The sequence below is a fragment of the Helianthus annuus genome, chromosome 3 (assembly GCF_002127325.2).
Source record: "Helianthus annuus cultivar XRQ/B chromosome 3, HanXRQr2.0-SUNRISE, whole genome shotgun sequence".
Lineage (NCBI taxonomy): Eukaryota > Viridiplantae > Streptophyta > Magnoliopsida > Asterales > Asteraceae > Helianthus > Helianthus annuus.
Genome location: NC_035435.2, coordinates 54,140,629 through 54,159,961, shown reverse-complemented (window position 1 = coordinate 54,159,961; position 19,333 = coordinate 54,140,629). Strand labels below are relative to the sequence as shown.

The 19,333-nt window shown below is 36.9% G+C and overlaps 3 protein-coding genes across 7 annotated transcripts; 2 read left to right on the top strand and 1 right to left on the bottom strand.

Annotated features, from left to right (window-relative positions):
- Positions 1–2,857: 2,857 nt before the first annotated feature.
- Positions 2,858–7,397, top strand: LOC110935716 (mitochondrial outer membrane protein porin 4). Of its 4 annotated transcripts, none has more exons than XM_022178071.2 (7): positions 2,858–3,000; positions 4,479–4,570; positions 6,082–6,149; positions 6,241–6,351; positions 6,458–6,544; positions 6,632–6,840; positions 6,916–7,397. In XM_022178071.2, the coding sequence occupies exons 2-7, from the start codon at positions 4,522–4,524 to the stop codon at positions 7,220–7,222; spliced, it is 831 nt and encodes a 276-aa protein (XP_022033763.1). In that variant the 5' UTR covers positions 2,858–3,000; positions 4,479–4,521; the 3' UTR covers positions 7,223–7,397. The 4 variants fall into 4 exon arrangements, with proteins under 4 accessions (XP_022033763.1, XP_022033762.1, XP_022033761.1 ...); XM_022178070.2 differs by having other exon boundaries at positions 4,475–4,570; XM_022178069.2 differs by having other exon boundaries at positions 2,858–3,001; positions 4,472–4,570.
- Positions 7,398–12,703: 5,306 nt separating this feature from the next.
- On the top strand, positions 12,704–15,147 carry LOC110932892 (serine/threonine-protein kinase STY17). The gene is made up of 4 exons (XM_035987543.1): positions 12,704–12,850; positions 13,489–13,806; positions 14,166–14,819; positions 14,911–15,147. The coding sequence occupies exons 1-4, from the start codon at positions 12,725–12,727 to the stop codon at positions 15,091–15,093; spliced, it is 1,281 nt and encodes a 426-aa protein (XP_035843436.1). The 5' UTR covers positions 12,704–12,724; the 3' UTR covers positions 15,094–15,147.
- Positions 15,148–15,584: 437 nt separating this feature from the next.
- Positions 15,585–18,457, bottom strand: LOC110935718 (pentatricopeptide repeat-containing protein At1g03100, mitochondrial). Of its 2 annotated transcripts, XM_035987542.1 has the most exons (2): positions 16,970–18,457; positions 15,585–16,882 (listed from the first exon to the last, which is right to left on the bottom strand). In XM_035987542.1, exons 1-2 carry the CDS (start codon positions 17,994–17,996, stop codon positions 15,717–15,719), a joined length of 2,193 nt encoding a protein of 730 aa, XP_035843435.1. In that variant the 5' UTR covers positions 17,997–18,457; the 3' UTR covers positions 15,585–15,716. The 2 variants fall into 2 exon arrangements, with proteins under 2 accessions (XP_035843435.1, XP_022033765.1); XM_022178073.2 differs by having other exon boundaries at positions 15,585–18,457.
- Positions 18,458–19,333: the final 876 nt, after the last annotated feature.

Here is a 19,333-nt window from a genome sequence, read left to right as displayed (position 1 = left end):
CATGACCATTAAGGAAATTGACCATCCTGATTTTCCATTGGGGGTATTCCTCCCTGACCAGAGTCGGAGGTTTGGACATAGAAGCAATGTTGAAAGCATTATTCCAGGTTTGAAAGCTGGCCATATTTAGAAAAAAGAAGAAGAGCGATTGATCATTTGAAAATAATTTATTCAATATGCTCTGATACCAATTGTTGGACCCAGTATGGCCTTAACAACTTCTTTTTACGTAATATGGCAAGTGATTTCAGTATATGTGAAAAAGATGTGCGGAAATGGAAATCAGACTTTCAAGAAACAAGACCTACAGAATTATCAAGTTTATATCACTTTGAAACAAATTAGTTTAACAAGGTGATTATAAGATTATTATCTAATACAAATGAATCTTGATTTCTGTGGGTGAGAAGAGCAGTGGAGTTTGGGTGTTTGTATGTGAATGCTAAGCTTCAAACTCAATTTTCTTCTGCCTCTCGAGTCTTCTATTTATAGACGGCTGTGGACATGAATAAACAATTGTTTATTCATGCAATAAGTCCTGCGTAAAGTAGCAATTTGACATATTCATTGAATCCATCGTTCAAGTTGCATTTGTAATCATGAAAACCAATAATGTCATGCTTCGGTCATGGGTGGCAGGATAGAGTTGTGATTTTTAGACAAGTGGGTCTTTCATCAGAATTTCTGATAAACCACTTCATCAGAAATTCTGGTGAACAAATCTTCAGAAAGTTTGATGATCAGAATTTGTCAGAAACTGATGATATTTCATCAGAAATATCATCAGATCCATCAGAAACGACCTTCTCTGATAATCCAAATCAACTCTTGATCAACTTGTGATTCTTTGTAGTAGATACTTTGCATTTCAGTTGTCCTATCTGATTTTCTTCATCTTGCTGTGATCTTCAAGACTGTTATCTTCTTCAGAGATCCAGTTGATTGAGATTTTCTTCAATACTTACAAATAAATTTTCCTAACACAGGTTATCACCTCGGGGCAAATTGGAGGGATATAGCGCCCCTCGGGGCCGTGTTTTCCGGCGCGGTACGACGCTATAGATGGGCTGGGCGTTATATAACCTTCGACTACGTAGGGACTTAAAGATCTGAGTTTAGAATTTGGACTTTAGACTTTAGTTTTATATAAGATATATAATTTTAATTTTACTTTATATTCCATATATGTGTAAGTTTGGATTAATCTAGGTATGAATATAAACTATGGGTTTATTTGGGTTACTTATTAAGGGGGTGTTTGGCCTAGCTTTTTTATCTAAGTTTATAGCTTTTTAGCTTATTTTTACAAAATAAGCACTAATGGGTGTTTGGTTTAGCTTTTTAAGCTTATGCTTATTAGCTTATATAAGCTAATTCCAAGAAGCTTATAGGAACATGGTTTTTTAGCTTATTTGAATAAGCTTATTTGAAGAAGATGGGTTTTTACTTATTACACACAATGATATTATACCCCTTCCCATAATACAAAATAACTTAATAAACAACTAAAGATTAATTATTAATTATCAATATCTATCTACTATAATAAAAGAAACCAAGTTTTGGACACGTGTCATTCATTGAAGGCATCCCCATATATATATACTTATCTTATATTAACTAAATAAATAAATAATAAATTAATATTAAATCTTATCATACTTTAATAAAATATTATCCTCAAATCTAAATTGTTAATTTAATATATTTTTAAAACAAATACCCCTCTTTCTTATTTATCTTATATTTAATATATGAATAATAAAATTAATATTAAATGTTAACCTAATTTATTAAAAATATAACTTTTTTTATTATTTGGTATACAAAATTATATTTATTCAACTCGTGTAGACGCGATGTTTTTAAAAATTAAACTTTTATTATTTACTATACAAAGTTACATTTATATAACCCGTGTAATACACGAAATTTTTAAAGATATATTTTTTTTATCATTTGCTATGTAAAATTAGATTTATTCAACACGTGTAATACACAAGATTTTTAAAGATATAATTTTTTATTATTTGGTAGATTTTTCAACCTGACTATACACGAGTATTTTAAAGATACGACGTTTTTAGTATTTAATATACAAAATTACATTTATTTAATCTATGTAATACACATAGTTTTTAAAGATATAACTCTTTTTAGATCTATTCAACACGTGTAATATACAGGGTTTTAAGGATGTAATTTTTTTTTTATCATTTGGTAGATTTATTCAACCCGGTTATACACGGGTTTTTTTAAAGATACGACGTTTTTAGTATTTAGTATACAAAATTACATTTATTTAATCTGTGTAATACACATGATTTTTAAAGATATAACTTTTTTATTATTTGTATTGTGAGTTTCATAAAGATATAACTTTTTATTAATATATAAAATTATATTTATCTAATTCGTGTAATACACGAGATTCTAATCTAGTGTAGAATAAATTAATCTAAACACTTAAAAATAAGTTATCAAATAAAAGAAAATAAACAAAACTACTTTAAAATACAACTATAAGGCTAAAGGGTATGGGGAGCATGAGTTGTGTCATTAATGCCACATAGGATCATTAATGGATTGTTACACCATCCCCTTCATTCATCCACCATGGTTGGCATGGATTAAATCATGGCAACCATGAGCCTACTTTCCTTTTTCAATGATTCATTTTCCTTTTCTACAAAAATAAATTAAAATAGGAAGATAGTGGTTTGGGTTATGACCACACTCTTAGGGTATTGGTTTTGAATGATGGATCAAAAGTGAATGACATGGTGTCGATGTGGAGGATCATGGTGACCATGAGGGTGATGACTACACCCTATAGCCTAAGCCAAAAAATAAAAGCCAGGCCAAACACCCCCTAATATTCATTCTACCTAGGGTTTCTTGACGACTCCTCCTGTTCTCCTTACATCATCGACATATCCAATCTTTTAAAAAATTCGCAAACTCCGGCTTCTGTGAGTTCATCATACTTGATTTCAATTCGTAAGTTGCTATTTTTCAATTTCAATTGTCTGTTGTTAGTTAGTTGCTCGGTTCCTAATTTGAAAGTGAATAATTAGATTAGGGAAACGATAATAATTGCATCTGGCCGTCCATTTTGATGATAAATGCACAGTAGCTGCTGGTAAATAAGTCTGAATCAAACTTAGACAAAGTGTTCGATGAAATGTCTCAGTGAGTAAGTGTTTTGATAGTTATAGCTCTGTTTGCTCTACGCTCAAACTTTTATATAATAGCAATAGCAATAGTTTTTGTTCAATCCTTGTGTTTTGTTATTGTTCAAGGCCTGATCACCAATAGTGTATCATATTGTGTAGTGTTAAGGGGCAAGTAACATAATAATTATATAAAAATATATCTTAAAACAAAACCAAAGTAACAAATTCATCATATAAAAGGAAAACATTATTCAAAACATTAACCCAAAAAACAAAAGTTTCAAATCCAAACATTCAAAACAGCAACCAAAAAAACCAAAGTTTCAATACAATAGCCTGAAGATTATTGGCAGTTGTTGTTGAGAATCAATGTGAAATCCAGTGATTGTGTATGTTTGTTGAGAGTTTGAAAGGTCTCTTATCGATAGAGCCTGAAATACAAATCTTAAAACAAATAAAAATAATAATAATTACTTACCCCCCACGCGCATTAAATGCCTCGGAACCCGAAGCGGCGTTTTCCCGCCCTGCGCCTAGGCGCGCCTGGGCGCTCGCTTTTATACCTATAGTATGAAATAAAGTTTGCCCTTTGTTCTGATGGAATGTAGAGGCAATAAAATGGAAGGATTGTCAGGTAGGTAAATGGGTCTGGTCAGTTCTACATATCACCACTTTTTTTGTTCGTTTCTATTAATAGTTTATGCGTGCTAATATATTACATTACATACAATTACAAAGTGTAAGCCCACATTCCTATTATAAACTCTTCACTCTCATAACAGTTCTCAAAATTATTTTTCTTGATGTGGGCGGCAAATTAGAATGCAAGTATAAATGATTTTTACTTTTTTTTCTTGTTTTTATTTTTTCTATTTATTTTCATTTGTATTTTTTATATTTTAAATTGATAATTTGTACGGGGCTACAATAATTTCCAAACCAGGCTATCAAAATAACTAAGGTGCATGATGATGACATTCGTAAACTGTTTTCAGAACCTAGCAAGGTCATTATGCCCTTTGGGCTAACCTAATGAGTGATAATTTGTACGGGGCTACAATAATTTCCAAACTGTTAACGACTTATAGCTCAAGTTTATGTGAACTTAGAATTGGTCTTGCAAACTATGAGACAAAACTAGCTGTTTGCGAACTTAGCAAATGTATTTTGGATCACCATAAGTTGGCCACATTATTTCTGGCCTGTATGTTTCATCGGATCCATCAAAAGTTACAGTTACATTGCCAAGTTGTACCATTAAAGTTTCTACTTGTATTAACATATGAGTTGGGTGTCAGGCAGGCTGTGATCGGAAGGAAGCTGGGAGTAGTAAGCTGAATCTACAATGGTCAACGGTCCACCACCCTTTTCAGATATTGGCAAACGAGCAAAAGGCAAGCCTGCCTTTTTTACACTGCTAGCTTAACATTGTTATAGTTATGTTAAAAACTTGTAAATTACAAAAGGGTCATTTACATATATCCCCTTCCTAAGATCATTTGTTACATATTCACCCATTCCTTAAAGTCAATTACATATTTCCCCTTATTAAAGCATGTATATTACATATATACCCTTTTATTAAAATTACACTCATTTAATTACTATTTTACCCTTCATTGTTATTTAATAAGTATTTGCATATTATCTTTCCCAGTACCATCAATTAAAAAAATAAAAAATCAATTGCTGTAACTTTTCAATTTGCAAACACACTTTACCTGAGAAACAAAGAATCGCCATAGTATACATGTCCACCAATCAAAATCAAATCAAAGCTCACATATATCATAATCAAATATTTAATAAGCAAAATTAAACTAAATTCATAACGAATACACACCATATCGAAACAGTACCAGCGCCGCCATCTCATTTTTTTTCCGGTGACCTTTGTAGAAGCTTCATTCGAACAAGATAGGTTCAGCTACCCCCTGCGTTTGTTGAAGTGTAATCCTGATGTTACGTTCTGTTCGGGTCGGGTCACGGAAGTCAAATAGTTCATAGGTTATAGTCAAATTAGATGGTAGGGATGGTATTGCAGACATGAATTATTTCTTCCTAATCGGTTCTTCTTCAAGTTAATAAAACCAAACCTTGTCGTGGGAGTCTACCCACAAAAGTTCTTGTGTTCAAGTGCGTTAATTCTGATTGTTGCCAACAACACGAACCGGATTTGCCTCTTCAGATAACCAGAACCATGAGAGAAACTAACTGCCGCCACCGCTATCCATTCCACCGATTGGAATAGTTCCGGCGAGTCGTCATTCAAACTAAACAGACCCAGGTAACCTGAAGGCCGAAACACAATTTTATGAGAGCCTCATCATTAGCACTTGATTTTAGACGATATTGTTGTGGGTTAGGGAGGGAGAAATCAAACCGTGAGTAGATCCAAGGAATGGGAAGAAAGGTTAAGAAAAGGGAAATACTGTAATTATTTTAAGAGAATATACAAAAGGTTAAATGGGTACTTTCTTAAGGAAAAGGGGAAATATGTAATTAATTTTAATTGTTGGGTAAATATGTAATAAAGGGTCTTAATAAGGGGATATATGTAAAAAAACCCATTACAAAATCTGGGTTCAATTGGTTTTTGAAGAGATTAAATGTTATCATGTCTGTTAGTGTTGAGTTATATGAGTTGGCCATGAGTTACTCGGTTTTTATGATGCATTTCTTAACTACGTTGTGATAGACCGCCCGCTTAATGTTTAGCTATCATTATCAGATAGTATGGAACTATGAGGGATGCCCTTTTTCTTTATATAATAGTCAATCTATTCCCTTTTAAATGTCACATTTTTTTGCTTTAAGGTTTATCCTTGTACAAGAATAAATGTCTGATTTGGCGTTTATGCTTATGTTAACAGAATACAAAACTGACTAATGTTTTATACAACAGATCTGCTGACGAAAGATTACAACTATGACTACAAGTTTGTATTATCACTTCCTGGATCAACTCCCATGGTAATACGAAACTTCTTCTTTAACTTTTAGATTGTTTGTATTGGTACATCTCTTGAATAACTATCTTTTTTTTTTATAAATAAATAAATAGGGACTGGTTGCGACGGGTTTGACCAAAGGTCAGATTTTTCTCGGAGATGTAAGTGCACAGTATAAGAGCGGGAGGACCGTTGTAGATGTAAAAGTTGATACATATTCTAATGTAAGAAGCTACCTAGTACTTTGCTTGCTCTCAAAGTCAAAGTTATCTATCTATCTATATAAGTAAGGTTTATTCTGATAGAAATTTGCTTTTCTTCATTTGAAAGGTCTCAACAAAAGTAACCGTTAATGAAGTAATGCCATCTACAAAAGCAGTTTTGAGCTTCGATGTTCCCGATCACAAGTCTGGAAAGGTCTGTGATTTTCTATTTGATTATGACGTCATATTCCCTCAAAAAATAAATACTAATGTGAGACACTTTTTATTTATTTGTTCTCAGCTTGATGTTCAGTACATGAATCCTCGAATTGCAATTGATTCCAGTATAGGCTTGAATCCATCCCCCGTTTTGAATCTCGCTGCAGCCGTCGCCCACAAGGATATCCTACTCGGCTGTGAAGTCGGTTTTGATACAGTTTCCGCTTCTTTCACTAAATACACAGCTGGCATAAGTTTTAACAAGCCCGATCTTTCAGCTGCACTTATACTGTATGTATAAACGACCTTATTACTTTTTTTTTTTAAATTATAAACGGTATACTTGCTGATTATGTGGCATGGCAGGATGGACAAAGGTCAAACATTGAAGGCATCATATGTACACGCCGTGGATGCTTCAAACAACACCCAGGTTGTTGCTGAGATGACACATGGATTAGCCACACTGGAAAACAGTTTTACAATCGGAAGCGCTCATGCTATCGACCGCTACAACAGGATCAAAACAAGGTTCTCAGACAATGGGAAGGTGGCAATGTTGTGTCAACGAGAATGGCGACCAAAGTCATTGATAACCGTTTCAGCAGAGTATGACACCAAGAGAAGTCAAGTAGCCCCTAAGTGGGGGCTTGCATTAGCTCTCATGCCTTGATAATAATATTTCATTTTAAAGGGTATATTGTTTATGTTGAATTTGATTTGGGTAAAATTCACCCAATTTTGGTAACATTCATTCATGTTCATGTAATGGGGATTACATGCTAGATTGTGGTGGTGGGTCATAAGTTGCCCCATCAAACATACCTTTTTCAGTTTAATTAATAATCCATGATCATGTTTTTCAAATCCTGATGAGGATGGTTATCTAAAGAACCTTTATGAGTCCACAAAATTATATAATTTGCCACAACCCAGTTCAAGAAGAATACAATCATTGGATACAAGTAGTACATCCAAGTACTTTATGTTTATATCCTACATTCTAGTGATGCATCGGTACATTAGACACAAACGCTCTCATGCATCAATATAGTAGTCAAGATCAATAGCGAAGTATATATCTTTTTATCCTTTTTTATATTTTGTTTTTGTTGATTATTAAAGCACCTTGATATTCACACACCCAAACCTTATTACCACAACCCCCAAAGCACCCCGCTTTGGCCAAAGCGAGTTTTGGCCTGCTTTCCAGACAACCGGTGATGTGATGGTGTACGATGTCAGTTGAAGCGCCCCACTTTGGCCAAAGCGGGGTGTTTAGGGTGCGACCTGCAGACAAAGGGTGATGAGGCTTGATGGGATTTTATATTCTGTAAGGTGTTGGAGAAAGTGGAACGTTTGAACCCTAAGCGCCGCGCTTTGGCCAAAGCGGCGCTTCGACCCTCATTTCATGCATCAGAGAATCTGTTGGCACACCCAACCCATCTATCCGCACACTTTTACAATTCAATACGCATTGTATAGGCCTATACGATGCGTATCAAGGCGCTGAACTTTTGAAGTTTATTTTTTGGTGTGTTGTGTCGAATGCGAACCCGAGAAACGAAAGGGATTTCGAGCAGTTGGTCGATGACATAATAGATAAAGATCTTGACACGATCATATCCATTTTCAAGTGTTAGACTAGATAGTCCAAGATGAAATATACACAAGTCTACAATGTGTTATGGTGAGATTCTTCAAGCTTGCACAATGGGAGAAAAGACCAGCACCCTTGTCAGTATTGTCATAATGCAATGAGACATAAATGAGATTTAAGCGGCGCGTTCCGATCAACGTTTATCAACATTGTTATAGGTGATGAAGAAACCCTAAAACGGAACATAATTCCAGATTGTCTAGAGCTTTTACACACGAATTGTCACACCCCAACCGATGGCGGAAACATCGGGGTGCAAGCACTAAACGTTCAGATTGCTCATGAAGTTCCATAACACTAGATATTTCAATAGGATTTAAATTGATTTCATGCATAATAGTCTAGAACGAATATCCAACACAACAAGTACTGAATTACATCAAAACCAAATATTGTTCTAAGTTCTATTAGCTACGTGACGTTTCTAGGCATCGTCCTAGCTTGATTTCCATGAGTTCACATAGCAACCTATCAGCCTGCAACATGTATTAAAATATCAATACAAAAGTATTGGCGAGTATACAAGTTTGATAATAGCATAATAGATTAAAACAACTCATATCCACAATGTAAGTAGAATAACATAGTTTCAGCCGTGCTAGTGTCGCAGTCCACGCAGTGATAGCCAAAGTATCTCGATGCTTTAGTGTTTACCCAAGACTCAAGGTAAACTAGAATCCTCCTAACAATACCCCCTGAGAATAATGGGAGAGGTGCACCCCCTATAATACCCCCTGAGAATAATGGGAGAGGTGCACCCCCTATAGCGCTAATATTGTTAAGGCGGAACTACACATCCTGGATTAAACGTCACATAGCCCAAAATAGAATACTAGAATGCATAAGTTTTCACATACACGTAGGATAGAGTTTAGCTTGTAAAATCACAAGTTTCGTAGTTTATATAGAATACATGTTACACCCCAAAGTTTTAAAGTAAAAGGGGATCGAGTATACTCACAGTGATTGCTTAACAGTATAGACTGTTATTGTATCAAAGGGAGCTCTTTTAGGATTAGCCTGATTAGATTACAACAGATAAGAGTCAGGCAGATAACGAGATTGCGCAAAGTGTCGGAATAGTCACTGGATCGGATGGTTGTCCGATCGGATGACTGTCCGATCGGATGGCTGTCCGATCGGATGGCTATCCGATCGGATTGCCGTTCGATTGGGCGACTAAGGTGTGAGTGGAACGGGTGGCTGTCCGATCGGATGGTTGTCCGATCGGATGGTTGTCCGATCGGGTGGTCACTCTACCCAAGTGTCAAGTTTTAGTGTTTTGGTTACCTTGATCGGGTGGCTGCTCGATCGGATGGCTATCCGATCGGGTGGTCACTCGATCGAGGTTTCCAAGATTTTAAGTTTCTGAAAAAGTTTCTAAGTGTTGAAAGGTTTCAAAGTTTCAAGTATTAAATTTGCTAGGCAGATGTTACCCGATCGAGTGGCTGTTCGATCGGATGGTCATCCGATCGGATTGTCACTCAATCGAGTGATCCTTGTCCCGTTTGCAATTTTGTAAAGTTTCTAAGTTTCTAGACGGCACGGTATGTATTGAGACAACAGAAACTCATCATCTTACAGCCGTTCTGATCGGATGGGAATCACCCCTGTCCGGTCAGTCGCCTGTTAACAACGGTTTATGTCGGAATTCGTTCCATGGTCGTCTTCTCCGGCAAGAATTTAGATCCAAACCGACTTCAGACTATTCCTCAAGTCTACAGTCCGTTTAGACCCGGTTTCCACCGAATAAAGTAAAAGTTTGAAGAAAAGATAAGGATAACTCAAGTTTTTATATGAAAAGTCTAGTTTTAGCTTAGTATTTCATGTAATAACGTATGAAATTCCTTAGATCTGAGCTAGATCTTGGCAGAAATGACGTCATTCAACAGTTTGTACAAACCGCCATGATGTCATCACCTTCAAGAGCTCAAATCTCGGGGATCTCACGGTGAAAAGTGTAATTTCAAAGATGAATCACGTAGAGAATGAATTGTAGATCAAGGAAGTACAAGAATCTAGCCTAAAACGTACCAAAATCGCCAAGAAATAGAAAGAATGAGAGAAGCGTGCGTCTGATCGAGTGGGACTATCACATCAGGGAATATGGTGATGTGACAGGCCTATTTAGAGTGTGTGAGGGAGACTAGGGCGGTGTGCACGGATCGGGTGGCCGGTCGATCGAGTGGCCATCCGATCGGGTGGTCATCCGATCAGATGGCTGTCCGATCGGATGGTCATCCGATTGGATTGCCACTTGGTCAATCCCATCCTTTCCGCGTTCCCGTCTTTGATTCGTTTTGCGAATTAGATTAAGCGTTGCGTATTATTGAGTAATAGAATAACTAGATTACATCATAAACACCAAAAGTTCCCAAGATTAATAGATTCCGCCAGTGACAAGGCTCTAGTCTCTCGTTTAACCAAGAATCAAGTTTCACGAGTCTCAAGAGTCAAGCACCAAATAGATTTAGACATTCCAACATAGATTTAGGCATTCCAACATAGATTTAGGCATTCCAACATGGATTTAGACATTCAAAATATAGGGTTAGGCATTCCAAGCATATAGATTTAGACATTCCAAGTTATCAAGTATCACACATAAAATAGTAGAGGGGCCAGACTTGCCAATAAATAAATTTCAGGGGCTAAATCGGACAAAAGCCTAAAGTTTAGGGACGCTGGGCGTTACACGAATATGGTGTTCCCAATTTGTAAAATATTATGTCAGTGTGAAATGTTTTAAAAATGAGATGCAACTTTATGACACGCTTACCTTAATCACATCTTCCATGGAGTCACAGATCCGACAATAAGGTTCTGTATATTCTCTAACTTTTGAAGGTTCTTTATATGCTTCTTTCCTGATGCATGTCGGTGTCGGAGAGATGTTGCTGCAAAGTGGACCGTTTTTGTTTGAAAGTAGAAGAGTCGCATTGCTGGTGCCGAAGAGATACGATGTTGGTGGGTTTGAGGCGCTTTCCTAGTTGTCGCCATTTCTAAAATATTATGTTAGTGGGAAATGTTTTAAAAATCAGATGCAACTTTACAGCACGCTTACCTTAATCACATATCCCATGGAGTCAAAGATCCGACAATAGGGCCCACAGATCATATGCCCACCAAGAGCACGACACATGAAATCGAACAGTTTCTCTGTCGCTAATTTCTTCACTCACCGTGAAATCGAACAGTTTCTTCAAAGATTCCATCCGGTTTCACTGCCGGTTGAGGATTACGAGTGTTCTAGACTCGTTCAAGGCATCCTTGTTTGTGCGATTTACACAAATAAGGATGCATTCCACAGTAAACACGATGGCCTTAATCACATATTCCGACAATAGGGCCCACGGATCTTATACACGTTCTCCGAAATCGATTGTGCTTATCAAATTAGCCTGCCACACAAGAGTATGTTGTTCCAAGATCAATTCCAATTGCATAATGAGCGTTGATTGGATTGTAGATATTCTAGAGAAAGCAAACCGGGTATACAAAATCGACAATAGTTATGGTTGCGTGCATTCATATTGTTAAGACAACAACAGATAATGAACGAATTGTTGGACTTTTTGTTCCAAATGCAGCTGTTGAAATCGTTTTTGACTATGGGAACGGTGGCTAAACCGCAATCATTTTTGACTATAGGAACGATGGCTATGGGAAATACAAACCGTTTTTGATCTGGAAGAACTACTCTAGTTGAACTATATTCCATCCAACTATTGACGATTTTGTATACCCGGTTTGCTTTCTCTAGAATATCTACAATCCAGTCAACGCACATTATGCGTTTCAAATCAAGGGTCCCATCATTACAACCACCAATATCTTTTGGTGGGCAATGAATGCTACCATCTATGCGGGTTTTCCATCCATATGTTCCGTCCAACATATGACACATGATAAAAACGCTTTTTTAGACAATTTGGATTATGTTCCGTTTTATTACAATCGTCATGATCAACTACTGCAGAGTGATCTTCGTGACTTGAAGTTGTACCCAAATATGTTGATTCTTTGCATTTCTTATCAAAACCTAAAAACTAAAGGAAATAAACCTTAAATCACCTATTCACATTCAATTTGTTTTAACGAAAGAACACAAAGGTAAATAGCAATACTTTGGGGGCCTCAAGCTTCGGCTTAGTGTCTTATATTTCCGTAGAGTCACGCTTGAGCCAATATGTTTTCAGCCGTTACTAAACCAATATTTTATTTTATTTAATTTTTTAACATCTAGTGATAATCTTGAAGCAACAATGAACACAACCCGGCTTGACCGTTAAGAAACTCACATAGACATTGTGATCAAAGGTTAATGCTAAAAACAAAACCATCTTCATAACAACCTCCGCCCATTGCTGGCTTTCTGAAAGAACCACTTTTGTCCAAACCTTCACTTGATCATATAATTAACCACCACCGGACTGACTTAATCAGTTAGTTTCAACAAAAAAAGATATCATGAGTCGACAACAAGAACCTAAGAGCATCCCAGTTACCGCTAACATGTCTTCCACCCGCACTACAAGAAGCTCTCAAAAAAGATTTTGCCGCGCGTTTGGTGATTGCATGACTAAACCAACCATTGCTGCTTCACCACCTCGTCACTCGAGTCCCAGACTCGAGCTTCAGGTATATTGCTGCTTCAAGATCGCGTTAAGAAAAATATTAGTTACAACGTCTAACTATGATAATGAAACATTTTTTTGTCGACCCTACTAAATATTAATATTACACGTGTCATTTTCAGGTACTTTAAAACGAACCCATTCGACGAGATTAGTTTTAACTTTTAAGCCAAACCGATTTACTTTCAATAAATTAGTTGGTTCACAATTATATCAAAATTCATTTTAACCCAAATGGATTTGTCTTGCTAATAATGCAAACGTACTTAAACATGTGCATTCACATATTATAACATGTACATACGTGTAGATTCACTATTTTTTTTTTTTTTTAAATCGAATTATAATATTTCATTCCAATCATCAGGGCAAATTACATAAGAATAAGAATAGCAGGTAGACGGGCGACAAATTGCGCCGCCATCCCCTTATGAATAGAAAACCCTAATCTACTGTAGGAAACTTGTTTACAATTTTTTACAACGTTTATAATCATATTGTTTTTTTATTAATTTTAAAATAATAAGTGAACGGTTTAGATTGGTTATTATAGTTCTCAACATGGGTTTATTGATCACAAAACTCCGGTTTTTGTTGTATGCACAAGATCAAAGAAAAAATTATGAAACTTTTATATTGAAGGTGGAAGAGTTGCATAAAGAAGTGAAGAAAGAGAAAGATCTAAAGTCTGTGTACAAGATGAGGTTGGAAAGAACACAAGATTATCTTAAATACTGTCTGCAGACAGCACAAGACAATGGATTCTTGAACCTTATTCTTAACAAAAAGGATAACGCTCAAGAATCTTCAGCGGCTTCGTTATCATCTCCGAGTCCCTCATCTGTCATCATTCAAGCTTCTACGGATCCTCAAACACCACCGGCTGTTCAACAAAATACCGATCTTTCAGCTCTCATTGAACAAGCCAAGAGAAATGGATGGTACATTGATCCACACGAGGTACGTATGTGCATAAGTATAACCCATCTACCCTACGGGTGTGCATTTCTGACATGACACAAATCTAACATAAAATATAAAAAAGTTACAGGAGAAATGAGAATCCTGTTAATAATTTTTTAATTTGGGTATTAATATCAAAAATATAAAAACGGGCTATGTTCATGTCGACCTGTGAATATGGGTCTCGTGTTGGGGTTGATGCGCCTGACACGATATTCGGGTTCGTGTCGGGTTTGAAATGCCATCAAACGAGCATGGCCCATTTAGCACCCCTACTCTTAACCTGTTCTGTTCAACTATTTGACCCGTTTCCCTATTATCAAAACTTTTGTGACATCATTACATGTTATACATAGATTGAACTCCACAAGAAAATAGCTCAAGGAAGCACAGCAGAAATATACCAAGCAACATGGAGAGGTCTAGATGTTGCAGTGAAGTGCATATTTCCTGACTACTTTAACCTAAACGATTGCGGAGTCAACTTCTTCGCTCAAGAGGTCGAAACATTATCAAGACAACGTCACAGCTACGTACTCCAGCTAATGGGCGCGTGTCTTGACCCACCTAACCACGGTTGGATCATTACCGAGTTCCTAAACATGACTTTGAAGGACTGGCTACATGGCCCGGGTAAGAGGAAGAAAGAACGTGTCACCGCACTCCCACCTTTTGAGGACCGATTAGCCAAGGCATTAGAGATTTCTCAAGGGATGCAGTATTTACATGAACACAAGCCTATGATCATACATCGGGACTTGAAACCGAGTAACATCTTTTTGGATGACGCGTTTCATGTGAGAGTTGCGGATTTTGGGCACGCCCGGTTCTTAACTAATGAAGAAAAGGCGTTTACGGGTGAAACAGGCACGTACGTGTACATGGCCCCCGAAGTGATCCGAAGTGAGCCATATGATGAAAAATGTGACGTTTACAGTTTCGGGGTAATTCTTAACGAGCTTCTAACAGGCCAATACCCGTACATTGAGACCGACCATGGTCCCTCCAAGGTTAACAAACTAAACCATATTACAAACTAGTTTTGTTATTCATTTACGACTTTTAACTAACAGTTGTGCATTTATGTTTGACGATGAGCAGATTGCGTTAGAAGTAGGGGAGGGCAAGATAAGGCCAGCACTACCAAAGCATGAAGAGAACATTGAAGATCTTATCGAACTGATTCAACTCTCGTGGGACGAAGACCCGGAATACAGACCATCTTTCGCTACGATTACTCGTGGTCTGAAATTAATTTACAATAGACTTGCTAATTCTCCATAGAACTTCTCATTAATCTGCCCTGTAGGAATTTAAATTGTGCTTTCAAAATTTTCATACTTGTGTTTGATTCGGTTTTCATTAGGAAAACAATAGTTATGTTGTAATAGCATAGATGATATAATGTTAGATTCGACAAATAAGAAAGCCAGCTCGCTTCAAAAATTACCAGGCTTGACCCGTTTTATCAACCCGCTTGGCCCGCTAGTTTTGCCACCTCTACATATTGGATTACCAAGTGACACACCAATACCAATCAAGGGTTTAAACGAGACGAGCTACTCGCGAGATTGTCTCACTAAAAGCTTGAATCAAGTCAAGCTTAAACGAACTCGAGCCTATATTGGAGCTCATTTAACAAATGAGCTTAAGAGTCAAGCCCAAGCCTCATATAGCTCAACAAGGCTTGCGGGCCTAACGGGCCTATTTTTAATATAGCTTTTATTTAACATACAAACAAACAATATATAAACAAAATGATGAAATAGATAAACTAGACAAACAGAATCATGCTTTGTTATAAAGGATAGGAATGAATTTAACAATTAAGTTCAGAACAAGCTAAAGGAGTCACGCATGGGTAGAACAGACGACCCACGGGTCGAACAGATAAGTATAAATATTCTTCAAAACAGCCCGACCCATTTCTTAAAAGTCAATGCAGCTTCCCTCCTGTTTAACTGTGACTCTGTCTGAAACTTGGGAGCCTTCCCTTTACAAAACGTTTTATGATACTTTAAAAAAAGCGTACGATACTTATACTTATCGACAAACATTTTCCCCTTTTCCATCATCTCCACAACTTCATTAGCCCGAATAAAAAACCCGCCCCTCACAAACGTATAAAGAACCGAATCCAACAATTCTTGATCAAACTTCATTCCATGATAGAAACCAAGAACCTTCATCTCGCCCCAAAGTTCCGTTACCTCTGTATACTTCCCACCAACTGCAGCATAACCCGTTACTAACGAATGAAACGTTTGAGCGTTTGGAGCATGCCCTAAACTTTTCATCTTTTTAAGAGCTTTTTCCGCATCTTGCATTAACCTTTTCCTACAAAAAAAGTGGATCACGTTGTTCCAATCGTGAACGCCGCAGTCAATGGTTTGACCGTCTTTGATTTCCTGTAAAAGTTTTGCCATTAGTTTCGCTTCACCGCTTCCTACACACCCGTTGACCAGATTCTCAAACTCTTGTTGACCGGATTTCACTAGTTTATTTTCTTTCATTTCTTTAAACAGATTTAAAGCTCCTTGAGTATCGTTACCGACTACACGCGACTCGATCATTGCTTCGTAGGAGCTTGCGTCTAACTGGACTCCGGCTTTACGCGCATCTTTAAGAAGTGATTTGACTTCTGTTGACCTGTTCTCTTTGCAGTATGCTTTTAGAAGAGATGAATACACCGAAGATTCCGTTTTAACACCGCACACGCGCATTTCATCGAGAAGATCATGCGCCTGATCCAACCATCCAAGAGAAATGCATGTATTGATTACTTGAATCAACGGCGAGCTATCGGGTGAAACCGGAGAATCTTCTTTTTCTACGTTAACTAGAAACTGAACAAGCTCGTTTATTTTGTTAGACTCCAAGAACGCTTTCACTAATTTCACAAATATTGTTTCCGTCGGTTGGAGAATGCCACGTTCGGTTGTGATAAGTTGTAATCGAGTTTGAAACTTCATAATTAACGTCTTAAGTTGTTCTTTAGCCTCGGCTTCAAGTCTTGAAAACTTCCGGTCCGCACAAAAGTCTTCGTAAGTCAATACCAGTTGTTCTTTAGCCTCTGCATGAGTTGACTTTTCATGGGTCAAATTCTCTTGAGAATCTATCTCATCGATCGTCGTGACATCAAATGTAAAGGTGGACATACCAAGAGAATTTCGAGCTTTTTTCGCCTTTCGGAGCATTTCAAGAACCATGTGTGATGCCGATTCTAAATCCCCGAATTTCAAGTGGCAAGAAAGCAAACAGTTGTAAAACTCTCGAAACTGACTATCCGTCAAATCATGCGCTTCATCGATGTATCGCTTAAGTTTTTTAAGCTCGTTTCTTCTTCCATTCCGTTCATATAAATGACCCATAATGATCAACATCGTAACGTCAGTTTTCACACTGATTCGAGGTATCATATCCAAAATCTGCTCTGCTTTCCGATTTTTCTCAAAAAGAAGACAACCCGCCAGTGCAATGTTTACAGCGGTTGTATTCGGCTTCATAGCAATCAAATGTTCGTTAATCTTTTTACGCGGGTCCACCCTCCCATCTTGGAACATGAAACCAATCTCGAGAACCAACTCAGCAGCCAGGTAAGCACCAGCAGAAGTTTGTGACATGTACGCTAATATCGCAGCCCAAGCAGTCACCGGAGGAAACTGTTCGGTTTCAACCAGTTTCCGCAAAACCGTTGCTGCATTCACAGGCAAACCATATCTTGCTAGACATAGTGATAGATATATTAAAGTCTCCTTCTCTAACAAGTTTTGCTTGTGCTCGTTAATGGCTTTGATTACTAGATCATACGCCCGATCAAGCCATTGACGCTCGAGACTTTGCGCAAAAGTTGCAAGAACCTTGTTGACCACAGATTTTCTGGGAAAGCCTTCCATGTTCATGTGCTGTTCGTGTAAGTTCCAAGCATCCGTTAGTCTTTGTTCATCGAGTGCGTTTTGCAGTTCTTCGCTTAGCTTAGCCGGATCTCTAGCTTGAACGAGGATCGTGCTTGCCACCGTTGAAAAAGATTGCCATGGATGGATAATTTTGGGTGGCAAATCAACCGTTTGACACCATGTAATCTTGCATCTTGGTACTCTAGCAGCATCAAGATTACTGCAAGAAAACACGGCTTGACGAGCATACGGAACCTTTAGGTTCCCATATCTGAGTTTTCTTACTAACATTGTCGATCGAATAAGAAATCAATCTGCATATATCAAAGTATGATACTAGAATATCTTCGTATGATCAATAGTTCAATACCCACCTGGTTTTAATCAATGAATTCCAGCGTTTTTTGTTAATACTCTCAGGGGAATTTCATCGAACACTTGGTGCGCAGAGAAGAAACCCGGAATTTATTACCATTAACCCGCATAATCAATGCAAATCAAAGAAAGATTAAATCAATTTACCCAAATTCGACTTAGTGGGTAACATGAACGATGATAAAGACGGCTTTAATTTACGAAATTTGAAGGAAAGTTAAAGGTAGCTGTGTTCCGTACCAATGGTGAAACCGTTTGGCGGTTACTTCACCTGCGTCGTAAATTGTTCAGATAATCATAATATTCGATTGTTTGATTTTTGGCGTTATTGCTGCTATTGTTCTCGTACTTCAAATGTGTTGAGCATCGATCATGGCGGCAGACGACAGTCTGATGATATTACTTTTAATTTTTTATTTAGCAAATTGTCAACACGGTCCCTGAGATTCGGTGACTTTTACCACTTTAGACACAAAAGTCCATTTTTATTTTTCATTTGTAACCCCGTTTGGTTTTGTTGTCATTCCAACAATCCAACCCAAATTCCAAACGCCATCCAATGAACAATGGCGGAACTAGAAGAAATATCCAGAGGTATTCTAAATTCTTTTACTGTACATTTATAGAATGAAATTTTTTTACCTATATTATGGGGCAATGCCGAACCTGAAAATTTAAGTGCCCCGGGCGAGCAAAAAAAAAAAAAAAAAAAAAACCCTTAGGCCTTACCTAATTAAATTTTATAAACTAGTTTTTTTTTTTTTTTCATGTTATTAGTATTTAAGTTAACGAGTTAATATTGAGCATTTCACATTTATGCTGAGTTTTATGAATTAATATTAGCAATAAGTTTTTAAGTATTAGATTGGGTTAGGTTTATTTTTAATTTTTAGATAAAATTATGAATAAATTTAACAATGTATACCGTAATTAACATAATGAACTTTGAACGGCTTACATTTTCCTAATAAAAGTTAGAAATCATACAAGATAAGTAGGTGTTGTCATTTCAATAATGCAACAGAAAAAGAAAAAGTAATAAATATTTAAAAAAATATAGGTTTTAACTTTTCATATAGACCCCTAGATACTTTAGTTAAAATATTCAATATTAATCGCCTTCTTCCTTAAAACCCTAAACGATACATAGTGTTTCAGGCAAGTAATAAGCACCATGATGTTTCTATTTTTAGTTTTTTTTTACGAGTTCTCTCCTCATTCTCTTTACTTACACTGCAAGACTCAAACTTCAA

Excerpts from the sequence above, each read along its gene's own strand:
- LOC110935716 (XM_022178071.2), top strand. The coding sequence starts at position 4,522 with ATGGTCAACGGTCCACCACCCTTTTCAGATATTGGCAAACGAGCAAAA. Across the intron at positions 6,352-6,457 it reads AAGTTGATACATATTCTAAT|GTCTCAACAAAAGTAACCGT; the intron begins GTAAGAAGCTAC and ends TTCATTTGAAAG. Across the intron at positions 6,841-6,915 it reads CTTTCAGCTGCACTTATACT|GATGGACAAAGGTCAAACAT; the intron begins GTATGTATAAAC and ends GTGGCATGGCAG.
- LOC110932892 (XM_035987543.1), top strand. The coding sequence starts at position 12,725 with ATGTCTTCCACCCGCACTACAAGAAGCTCTCAAAAAAGATTTTGCCGC. Across the intron at positions 13,807-14,165 it reads GGTACATTGATCCACACGAG|ATTGAACTCCACAAGAAAAT; the intron begins GTACGTATGTGC and ends TGTTATACATAG. Across the intron at positions 14,820-14,910 it reads CCGACCATGGTCCCTCCAAG|ATTGCGTTAGAAGTAGGGGA; the intron begins GTTAACAAACTA and ends GACGATGAGCAG.
- LOC110935718 (XM_022178073.2), bottom strand. The coding sequence starts at position 17,996 with ATGTTAGTAAGAAAACTCAGATATGGGAACCTAAAGGTTCCGTATGCT.